This window comes from Miscanthus floridulus, chromosome 1 (assembly GCF_019320115.1).
Source record: "Miscanthus floridulus cultivar M001 chromosome 1, ASM1932011v1, whole genome shotgun sequence".
NCBI classification, from domain to species: Eukaryota; Viridiplantae; Streptophyta; class Magnoliopsida; order Poales; family Poaceae; genus Miscanthus; species Miscanthus floridulus.
The window spans coordinates 170080709-170092405 of record NC_089580.1 but is presented as its reverse complement, the minus strand read 5'-3'; the positions used below and the strand labels follow the sequence as shown (position 1 = coordinate 170092405).

At 43.0% G+C, this 11697-nt stretch overlaps 1 protein-coding gene across 3 annotated transcripts; it reads right to left on the bottom strand.

Annotated features, from left to right (window-relative positions):
• Window positions 1-1677: 1677 nt before the first annotated feature.
• LOC136547911 (serine/threonine-protein kinase ATG1c-like) lies at window positions 1678-11572 on the bottom strand. 3 transcript variants are annotated; one of them, XM_066539609.1, is made up of 13 exons: window positions 11100-11570; window positions 10373-10490; window positions 10213-10271; window positions 10027-10091; window positions 8544-8637; window positions 8372-8452; window positions 8174-8279; window positions 4113-4185; window positions 3679-4037; window positions 3209-3552; window positions 2473-2746; window positions 2309-2379; window positions 1678-2212 (listed from the first exon to the last, which is right to left on the bottom strand). In XM_066539609.1, exons 1-13 carry the CDS (start codon window positions 11361-11363, stop codon window positions 2009-2011), a joined length of 2112 nt encoding a protein of 703 aa, XP_066395706.1. In that variant the 5' UTR covers window positions 11364-11570; the 3' UTR covers window positions 1678-2008. The 3 variants fall into 3 exon arrangements, with proteins under 3 accessions (XP_066395706.1, XP_066395701.1, XP_066395697.1); XM_066539604.1 differs by having other exon boundaries at window positions 3209-3585; window positions 11100-11569; XM_066539600.1 differs by having other exon boundaries at window positions 3209-4037; window positions 11100-11572.
• Between the last annotated feature and the right edge of the window lie 125 nt (window positions 11573-11697).

Sequence of the window (11697 nt, the reverse complement as noted above, 5' to 3'; positions counted from 1 at the left end):
AGCAGAGAAAGAACACGCGGGGGCAGGCAAGCACAATCAGAGACAGAGGCAGCAGAGGCAGGCAAGACACGACAAGCAAGGCATTGAAAAGCAGGCGCGCGAGATAGAGCGGGGAAAAGAAAAGGACCTATTGTTGCTTGAATGCTCGGTGCGACTACCGCTCACATAAAAATATCGGATGCGATAGCTCATACTCGTACCAAACCATGGAACAAAATATTAAAGTGTTATGTAATTCTTTTGCGCAAAAGAAATCGCCACAAACAACGCTTTAAAATATAATTTCTGATTTTTACCGTTGACGCGAAAAGCTGGTTTTAAATTTTTAAAATCCGAGAAAATTGTTTTGAAAATTTTTCTTAGACCTAAATCGCGGTGCTAAACAAGCTCGCAACACCAGATGTGTTATAGCTCTGCCCACCTAACAAATTCCAGGGCATATTTCCGGTGTTGCTTGGGGTGGGGGATCGGGGCGGCGTTGCTTGGGATGGGGGCTCGGCCCAAGCCCCGAGCCAAGGCCAGAGTGACTGCGGGGATGCTTGCTCGGCCTGGATTTCCTTCGGTTGGGAACTTCTTGTGCCTTGGCTGAGCCCTCGAGCAAGGATGGCTCGGACGTGGACTTGGCCCCTTGACCTCATGCCCCATTCGACCAGGCTTTCTCTGAGACAGGCCTTCAGAGGCCCACAAGCCATTCGCTTATGGACCGGAGTGTACACGCCAACGTACACGACAGGTGTAGCCTCTGAGCCCCTAGCTGATTGGGAGAATCAGCCAGAGGGTTAAATTGAACTATCATGCCATTAATTCGAGGGTTGAACGTAACCTCTATGTTTGACTCCCGTCAGGGTCATTTCTAGTGTCTCCAAGAATGATGTTATTATGACTTAAGAAAGAATTTGAAGACTTGTTTTTTTGAATAAGGGCTACACTGACTTTTTTTGAATAATGGGGGTCTGAATAAGGGCTATGCCGACTTTTTTTTTTGACTTGAACTCTTAAATTTGGGTTTAGGGGTCTGTTTGAGGACCCTGCTAGAGTTGCTCTGCGGTGTTATATAATTTATGGTTTTTCTATTGTTGGTTTATTTCGAACCCTAGGTTAAAGGTTTTGAATTAGGGTTCTTCTAATAGTGATTTCTTTTGATCTTAGGTTAAACATTTTTAAACTAGACAGCCAATTTATCTCCCTCTTGGACGCTAACAAAGACCTCTAAAAAAACTGTCAGGCCTCGTTTGGAAACAACCCGGCATTTTCCCTGGGCGTGACCCCAGCGCTAATCGTGGCACGGGCCAAATTTGATGCCCAAGCGAGGGGCCGGCCCTGCCTCCCCGGGCGTCGCTCCCCGACCACGGACGTGCGGGCGTTGCTCCCCAGCCTCGCTGTGCGAGCGAGCGCCATGCAGCAGCGAGAAAACGGGATGGGGAAGGAAACCAAAGAGCAACATGGGTCAGGCAAGAGAAATAGCAAGGATTAATAGTCCAAAAAAATCCCATTCCGTCCTACCAGGAAGCCTCGATGTCTGGCTGTTTGTGATGTTAGGCAAAGAACAGTTCTGAAAGGCTAACTCAAAAAGAGCTTCTGCATTTACATGAAGGATCTTACATAGTGATCCGAGACGTCCAGCATAATAAATTTGACAGCATATATGAGGACACGTATGAAATGATACTAGGCGCATAATTTTTCAGATCAAGCACACTTGCTGATATATAATAAAGAATCTACAAAGTAGCAGTTTACATTTCCACAAGTGATCATGATTCGTCATTTGGTTTTCAAGCTTCTGCCTGAATTGACACAGAATGAACCTAACACGTACACTCCGCCTAATTCCACATTACAATAGTCTGATCGAGTTACAATAGATCTTCGCTGCTCTGCCTAATTCCACATTTCTGACATCTTACATGCCCTAGTTTGAGCCAACAAATATATTTACAAATGAAAGAATATTGTACAAGTCCACCGTCCCTCAACCTGAACAAGATTTGAGGGCACATGGCAGCAGTCAATGCCTCTGGCTCTGCATCTGACAGAGCCTGGTGTTGAGAGCTTCAATGTATGTGCGCAGTCGATGGCGATCGGATCTTGTCAGAGTCAAAGGGGGGTTGAGGGCAAGTGATGGTGCCTCGATCAAGAGAAACCGCAGCATGGATACCGCCCTCATATACCCAGTCATGGCATCCGCTGCTTTCCCAAACATCTCATCAACCTGTGAATTGGATGAGAAACAAAACAAAACAATGAGTGGTCAAGAGGTAAACATGTCAGACTAGTTCTGGAATGGAATACACTGTGTTTTACTTACACCGCCTCGCCTTCCTATAAGTAAAGCCGACTGAAATATTATTTCAATTGCATCTGGCATCTCTGTACCATCTGTGTGCATAAGAACACTATCAGCATCCAAAAGGGTTTAACAAGAGATGGACAGATAGTAATGATCCACAATTGGTGGTGTGTTTAACATACCAGCTATCTGTCCCACAGTACTGGCTAGTTCTTCGGCATATTCAACTTCAGAGAGAAACTGTTTCTCTATCTGCATGCAGGCATCATCAGCTAGCTTTGAATTCGCAAGCAAATGGGAAGCATCAGCACTAAGCCCCTTCATAGGGATATCCTGTGAGGGACTCTCCCTTGCAGGTGAAGCTACAAAGGTATTGCATAGATGAATTGCTTGCTTCCATGTTGCAAGAACAATTAGCTGAATAGAGAACGCCTCCAAGTGTCTGCCACCTTTGATCTTCAATCAGGTGGTTGATCAGCAAAACAAAAGCAAGTCAGTGGCAGCTTGTTGCTATTGACAAACACTTTTAATGGCTAAATGCTACCTGAAGCTTTTCTTATTATAGAAAAGTTGGGTCTCGAGTTACTGGGATTCAAGCTCAAAGACAGTTCAACGTAACTCAAAAGCATTGTTTGCTACTCCCTCCATTCCAAATTGTAAGTCGTTCTCTTTTGCTATGCACCTAGACATACATTATGTCTACATACATAGTAAAAGCTATGTATCTAGAAAAGCTAGAACGGCTTACAATTTGGAATGGAGGGAGTATAACACAAAGCTTGGGATAGATGAAAAGTGCACAAGTCGTGGTATGGATGAAAGTATTTCAATGAGTTAAACCATCTCCAAAGGTTGAGTCAAAGTAAAATAAAACATAGGGAAAGCAAAGAAACTGGGCACCATCAAGCAGATATTTACCTCGTCTCTGACCAACCCTGCTATGGCTGATGTATATTGCTCCAACAATCTAATCCTCGTCAGATAATCAGATGGGGGCTGATCCATGGCATCACTTATATCCGCAGATCCCTGTGAAGTGCCAGATGCAGGAGAACAGTGGCTGTCGAAGCTACCAGTCCCAGCAGATTGTTGTCTATTAATCGGCAAACCATTTATCGGCATTGGTGCACTCAAGAAAGTTAACTTTGGTGGTGAAACAGACGAATTATCATATTTTGCTGGTAAGTTAAGCTGCCGAGAGGCATTTGTTGAAGACGATGATCCCTCCGGGTGTGGTCCAGACACAAAGACGTATTCCTGATCTACAAACTCTAATGAATCAATGATAGGGGAATCTACATTTACAAAGTAAAGAAATAATAATTTCAGTAAGAATTGTTCATAATAAAAATAAGGAAGTGCAAGATAGTCACTAATGACTTCCATACCTTCTGGATAAACCCCTTTCGGACCTTGTACTTCATGAATCTTGCTTTCCTTGGTCATTTTACCAGTATGGCCATGGTGTTGGCTACTAGGTGCATGATTATTGCCCAAGACATACCTGGAGAACAGACTGGTATGTTTAGATGGACTCTGGCCTGAAGTTTTATCCAATCTTTTACCCATGGGAAACCCATAAGATTTCATCGGACTCTTATTGTCAGTAACTGGACCCTCGTCCTGTCCACTTGACTCATCATCTAAAGGAAAAGGCATACAATCTTCTTGTGAACTTTGGCTTGAAGGCCTTGTTGGACTGCTATTATTTATTGGAAAGCCATCTCTTATGTCAGATGGTGTCCGGCTGTAAACGCAATACAGAATATTTAAAACATCCCAAGATGCAGTAGGAGAGAATATAGTGGAGACAAATCAATACCTCAAGGTTCTCTCTGGAGCACGTTCAGAAAGAAATGGGTGGTGCACAAATTCTTCAACTGTAAGCCGCTCCACTGGATCAATTACACATATTAGCACAGCACCGTTAATGTTAGCCGATAACTGTATAAGTGTATATGATAACAGCAATAGTATAACATTACATTTCAGCCTCTCTCTTTTTTTAAATACTAGATATGTGTATATGATAACTCCGCCTATGTTGTCTCAACATAGCAGGTCCCAAGCCCTGGTAAAGGAGGAGGGTTGTGATAGGCGTGGCGAGCCAACGTTAAATCTAGCCATTCTAATGGAGATGAAACCCGAAAGAAAATCGTTGGGGCGTAACCCTCTTAGCGACGCGCCATATCGGAACCCGGGTATGGTGTTAAATGAGCAAGGGCCGGGTCGTCACCCCCGTGACGCGCCGTGTCGCGATCTGGGCACGGTGTCAAGTGATCAAGGATCGGGTCGTCGTATCCTTAGTGGCGCGCTACATCGACGCCCGGGTGTAGTGAAAAATGAGCAAGGGTCTTCACATCTGATTCGACGAGTGCGAAGGGTAAGGAAGCTAGTCGAACCAACTAGGATCCGTTTAGGCAGTTGGAATGTAGGGTCGCTTACAGGTAAGTTAAGAGAATTAGTTGATACCGTGACTAGGAGGCGTGTAAATATATTATGCGTTCAAGAGACTAAATGGAAGGGTCAGAAGGCAAAGGAGGTGGACAATACAGGTTTCAAGCTTTGGTACACAGGGACAGTTGCGAATAGAAATGGAGTAGGAGTTTTGATTGATAAGAGCCTCAAGAATAGTGTGGTGGGAGTGAGAAGACACGGAGATAGGATTATCTTAGTCAAGCTTGTCATTGGTGATATGGTCTTGAACGTAATTAGTGCGTATGCCCCCCAAGTAGGCCTCGACGAGAGTGTTAAGAGACAGTTCTGGGAAGACTTAGATGGCCTGATTAGAGCTGTACCTAGTAGTGAGAAGCTTTTTATAGGAGGAGATCTTAATGGGCATGTAGGTACTACAAGCGCAGGTTTCGAGGCAGTTCATGGAGGTTTTGGGTATGGTAGTAGGAATCAGAAGGGGGAGGACGTTCTGGACTTCGCGGTAGCTTTTGACTTGATGATAGCCAACACTTTCTTTAGAAAGAGAGAATCTCATCTAGTGACCTTCAGTAGCGGACAACACTCTAGCCAGATTGACTTTGTCCTCACAAGAAGAAAGGACAAACGAGCATGCTTGGGTTGCAAGGTGATACCAGGGGTATGTGTTGTTTCTCAACATAAGCTTTTGGTGGCAGACTTTCGTTTTCAGGTGCGTGCCCGTAGGGATAAACAAGCTAAGATTGAAAGAACAAAGTGGTGGAAACTGAAAGAGGAGACATCAGAGGTATTCAGGGAAAGAGTTATCAAAGAAGGCTCTTGGAAGGAAGAAGATGACATAAACAACATGTGGGAGAAGATGACATAAACAACATGTGGGAGAAGATGGCAACCAACATTCGGAAGGTGGCCTCAGAGGTGTGTGGAGTAACCAAAGGAAGTGGAGGCGAGGCTAAAGATACCTGGTGGTGGAACGAGGAAGTCCAAAGGACTATTAAGGAGAAGAAAGAGTGCTATAGACGCTTCTACCATAACAGGAGTGTGGACAACATAGAGAAGTACAAGGTGGCAAAGAAGACTGCAAAGCGAGTTGTAAGTGTGGCAAAGGGTAGAGCGTACGAGGATCTTTACCAACGTTTGAGTACGAAGGAAGGAGAGAATGACATTTATAGGATGGCTAGGGTTCGTGAGAGAAAGACAATGGACTTCAACCAAGTTAAGTGCATTAAGGATGAAAGTGAGCATCTCTTGATGAAGGAGGATGAGATCCGACATCGATGGCAAGAGTATTTTGACAAATTGTTCAATGGTGAGAATACAGACACAACCTTTCAGTTGGATGACTCTTTTGATGACACCAATAGGTGCTTTGTGCGGAGAATCCAAGAATCTGAGGTCAGAGGCGTTGAAAAGGATGAAAGGAGATAAGGCGATGGGACTGGATGGTATCCCAATCGAGGTGTGGAGATGCCTCGAGGACATAGCTATAATATGGCTAACCAAGTTGTTCAACCATATTTTTCGATCGAACAAGATGCTTGATGAGTGGAGGAGAAGAATATTGGTACCGATCTACAAGAATAAAGGGGATATTCAAAGTTGTACTAATTACCGGGGATTTAAGTTGATGAGCTATACTATGAAGCTATGGGAGAGAGTTATCGATTATCGCTTGAGAGCAATAACGCGGGTCTCTATGAACCAATTTGGTTTCATGCCCAGAAGGTCAACCATGGAAGCTATTTTCTTAATAAGACAAGTTATGGAGCGGTATAGGGAGAAGAAGAAGGACCTACACATGGTTTTTATTGACTTGGAGAAGGCTTATGATAAAATACCAAGGAATGTTATGTGGTGGGCTTTGGACAAACATAAAGTTCCAACGAAGTACGTCGGACTCATTAAGGACATGTACAACAATGTTGTGACTAGAGTTCGAACAAGTGATGGAGACACGGATGACTTCCCGATTAGGATAGGACTACATCAAGGGTCAGCTTTGAGCCCTTATTTATTTGCCTTAGTAATGGATGAGGTTACAAGGGACATACAAGGGGACATCCCTTGGTGTATGCTTTTCGCAGACGATCTAGTGCTAGTTGATGAAAGCCGAACAAGAGTGAATCAGAAACTGGAGTTATGGCGGGAGACTTTGGAGTCCAAAGGTTTTAGACTCGGTAGAACTAAAACTGAGTATATGAGATGTGACTTCGGCACTACTATTCGGGAGGAGGAAGATATTAGTTTGGAAGGTCAAGTAGTGCCTAGGAAGGATACCTTTCGATATTTATGATCAATGCTACAGAGAGACGGGGATATTGATGAAGATGTTAGCCATAGAATCAAAGCAGGGTGGATGAAGTGGCAGCAAGCATCTGGTGTCATATGTGACAAAAGGGTACCACAGAAGCTAAAAGGCAAGTTTTATAGGACGGCGATTAGACCTACTATGTTGTATGGTGCAGAATGTTGACCTACGAAAAGACGACATGTTCAACAGATAAGTGTCGCGGAAATGCGTATGTTGCGTTGGATTTGCGGTCATACAAGATGGGATCGAGTTCGGAACGATGATATACGTGATAGATTAGGGGTAGCACCAATTGAAGAAAAGCTTGTCCAACACCGGTTGAGATGGTTTGGACATGTCCAACGGAGACCTCCAGAGGCACCGGTGCGTAGTGGAATCATAAGCCAGGATAGTAACGTGAAGAGAGGCAAAGGAAGACCGAAGTTGACTTGGGTAGAGGCAATAAAAGGAGACTTGAAAGGATGGAATATACCCAAAGACTTAGCCTTAGATAGGAGTGCTTGGAAGACAACTATTCACGTGTCTGAACCTTGATTGTTCCTGCTGGGTTTCAACTCTAGCCTACCCCAACTTGTTTGGGACTTAAAGGCTTTGTTGTTGTTGTAGATATGAGGCTATGCTACGGCTGTACATTATTAGCTTAGGCACTAGTGCTATGCTCAAATGCAAAAATAAAAACCACCCACTTTCGATGTTCTTATTTCCTAAACATACTTTTGAAGAAAAAAGTATGCCTTGAAAAGGTGGTATTCTGAAACACTTTTATTTAAAACTGGCTAAGTCTCTGCTGCAAAATTTCTTAATGTTAAGGAATAGTCTGAGTTGAACATCAAATCTGAAAAATAGGTACTAACAGAATCATAGTAAAAATAAAAGGACAAACGACAGGGTAATTTTTGAAACAAAATGACAGGGTAATTAAAACTGCTCTTGCATGGTACCATTTATTTTGCAAACAACAAATGTAATACATTGATACAACAATACTTGTGAAATTTCTCCATTCCAAGTCTCAACATAAGAATAATAGCGCGGGCAAACTTCTTTGAACCATCAATGACAATATCATAAAGCTCTATATGCACAGTGAGGAATTGAGGATATCATAGGAACTCGATGTAACTACAAATTAGTGATTTAACCTGAATTGAGCCGCAGCAACTTTCTGCACAAGTCGATGCAGCCATGGCTCAACTCACAATCAGATGGGAATCGTATTTCACGTGTCCTGAGTATATTTTTAAGTAACTGCGGAACAAATAAATATATTTTTTCCATTAGCACTTGTAGTCAAATCTAGATTAGACATACTGAAGTTATCTGAAAAACAGGAGAAAAACCTGGATCTGATTATCCCCATTAAAAGGTGGTATTCCAGTAACAAGTTGATATAGAATGACACCAACACTCCACAGATCTGCCTGTTCTGTCAGAAATGGCCATTAAACACTGGGTCAAGCACCAGTAGTAAAAGATGCTAAATCTAATATGGAACAGAAAAAAAGCTCAGACCTTTGCATCATACTTCTGAGCTTGCATGACTTCTGGAGCCATGAAAAGTGGTGAACCACAAAGTGTTTCGGCTAAGGCAAAAGGTTGCAAAAATCTGCTCATGGAAAAGGGGAAGGCAAACTATCATATGCCTGATACTCATACTATCAAGCTGTTGAACAGCTCATTCAGGCATCCACCCGTTAAAGTGAACTTGGTCCAACAAAAATCATGTTGCATGGAGAGAAAGCTGAATGTTACTATGATCTACAGATGCAAGGAGCCGAAGCCTACCCTAAGCCTTATCTATTGTTATTCACAGTAAGTTACCTTTAAATCAATAAAGTCTTGTATTCTTGTACATGGTTTCTCCACATATTAATATTTTTTTTACAAACTTTATGTAAATTTGAATGCAGGAACATGCACGGGTTGAATAGCCGAATCATACAGTAGGCCTGAATATTGCAAGCTATTAGGAGTCGAGATAGTTCTTTTAATTAAATTATTGGTGCACGAAGTTTTTCATGAAGATAAATAATTTTGTAACATTATGAAATGGTGCCCTGATTATATTTGCTGAAGAAAAAAAATCAAAGAGTGTGAACTACTAAAAGTGATATTCTATAATAACGAATAGGTAAGTGTATAAATATGTTGCAGAAGTGTTCTACCTTTGTTTACTTATGCTTAGAAATGCCAGAGACATCAGAAAGATCGCTACTTGCAATAGCCCCTAAAAGATCCTAAAGGAAATATAGTGTTGCATTAATGTTCATTGCATACAGTCCAGAATCATTGATTTAGGATCCTGAAAAATGTTATTATGTAATTTGGAAATGGTGTTATCATTCTTTCAAACCAGTTTCAAATGCAGGCATGTGGCTGATGTTATTTTGAAATGTTGCAGATTTTTTTTTTTCTGTCTGAAATGTGAAACGCCTTATGCGATGTTGCAATAGCTATTTGGAGCCTTGTTAAGGGAATTTTTGCATGCACTAGTGTAACTTCTATGGTTCTACCACATTTAGACCAGATGATATACATGATATATGCTCATAGGGAGTGTCTAGTCCAATACTTGACACTCTGCAGTCAAAGAAATAGACTTGAAAAGTATTCCATGCAGGATCTACACTGGGGACATCTGTTAGGAAAGGAGCAGATCAGTTTGTCCACTGTATAGGGTGTTTTCATGTCCTTGATCATTTCAGACTTTCAGACATTAACTAATCACTACCAGAAACAATTTCAAAGAACAGTAGAAAACACATTGATCTCAGTTGACTCCACCATCAAGAAAGGGAGGAGAGGAAAAGATGGAAGGCCATTTGTGCAATCTGTCAGTAGCAGCACAGGTATATTAATTGCATCCAAACCCAGTACAAATAAAATCACAAAAACGGGCATATGCAACTCAGTTGTAGATAAACTCAGAAATTTAGGACATTTGTTGAAATATGTGCTAATATTTCATCTAAAAAATGAAAGAAATGGAACTCACTTTGCAAATCCAAAGTCGGCAATCTTCAACAGAGAATTTTCATTATTTTCAACAAGAAGAATGTTCTGTTTGCAAAACCAGAAAATTCAGAATCCAATAAATTAGATAAATTTAACAACTGTACATTTCTTGAACTCTTGACAATGGAATATTCAGCTACAGAAACTAGAAAACGAATAAGCAAACCTGAGGTTTTAGGTCTCGGTGAACCACATTATTATCGCGAAGCATTTGCAGACCAGATGCTGCCGGAAAAATGAGACATTATGAGAAAAGCTAAGCGGAGAGAGGGGGGGGGGGGGGGGGGGGGGGGGGGGGGGGGGCTGATGATTGACGGATCACTTGCCTAACTGACGGATGAAATGTTTAGCAACCTTTTCAGAAACTCTTTTATGGCGTTGAAGGTATGCATGTAAGTCACCACCTCGACAATACTCCAATATGAGATATATTCTCCCATGATCCTAATCATACACAATAGTTATTTATGGTAATTACTAATTAGAAACAGAGTGTTCTACAGTCACTGTTCATGGGGAACTTTATTTGCTGAACAAGAAAAAGATAACAACATTAATACCAGAGAAAATTTTGAGCCTATGAGTTTGCTATTAAACTGGTAAAATCCACTCACAACATCAAGATTCAGCATTAAAAGTACTTCTTTTATTTGCTATGTTCTAGCTTCCAGAAAACATCAGGCTAACAAATTAACCAAGCTAAAGCCCACATAGGATTTCACCAAACATTAGCCCGTCAGGACTGAACCTCCTATTTCAAGCAAGGCAGCAACTGGTGACCGAACATTCAGCAACCGGTGAGCGAACATTCAGAGCTATCCCTTGCAAACTAATTCTATCCAAAGGGACATCATGTTAGACAGGGTATCCTTTGCTTAGAGTTCCTACCTACCTAAAATGCTCACAGTAAGCTAGAATTCACCGGAGGAACTCCTCAATTTCAAACATAAGCCTACAATCAGACCCCACCAGCACCAAGACCTTGCAGATCCATCGATAGCACAGGAGATCACAAGCGACATCAAATGGGGCGGCCAGCCACGAGCGGGTTACCTTGATGGAGTCGTGGAGTGCGATGACGTTATCATGTCGGATGCGACGGAGGATGTCGACCTCGGAGAGCAGGCTCTCGCGGAGCTTGTTGCTGAGACGCTCCATGGCGATCTCCTTCACCGCCACCTCCGTGCCCCGCGCCCGGTGCCGCCCCAGCCACACCTGCGAGTACGCCCCCGACCCGATCGGCCGCAGCAGCTCGTACTCCCCCACCCGCCGCCCGGCCCCGCCTCCACCGCCACGGCCGCTGGCGCCGTCCGCCATCGCTCCCGTGTCCAGTAACTTGCCTAGCGCGCCGTCGCAGCTCTCGCGGGGACGGCGCCGCCGCGCAGGAGATGCCGCCGTGGGGAGAAGCAACCGCGCCGTTGCTGCGCGGAACAGAAAAGAGAGACGAGAGAAGGAAACCGGGTCAGGTCGTGTTCACCCCGCGGCGGCGGGGCCGGTCCTATGGTCATCCCTATCCGCTCCTCTTATTAAGATTCCGACGTCTTTCGTAAGATTCTCCTTCTTGGAATATGATATATACATATCCGTTTATTTTGGCCACAAAAGCAATATATAGTGTTAGCATCATATTAATGTCGTTTTTTATGATGTG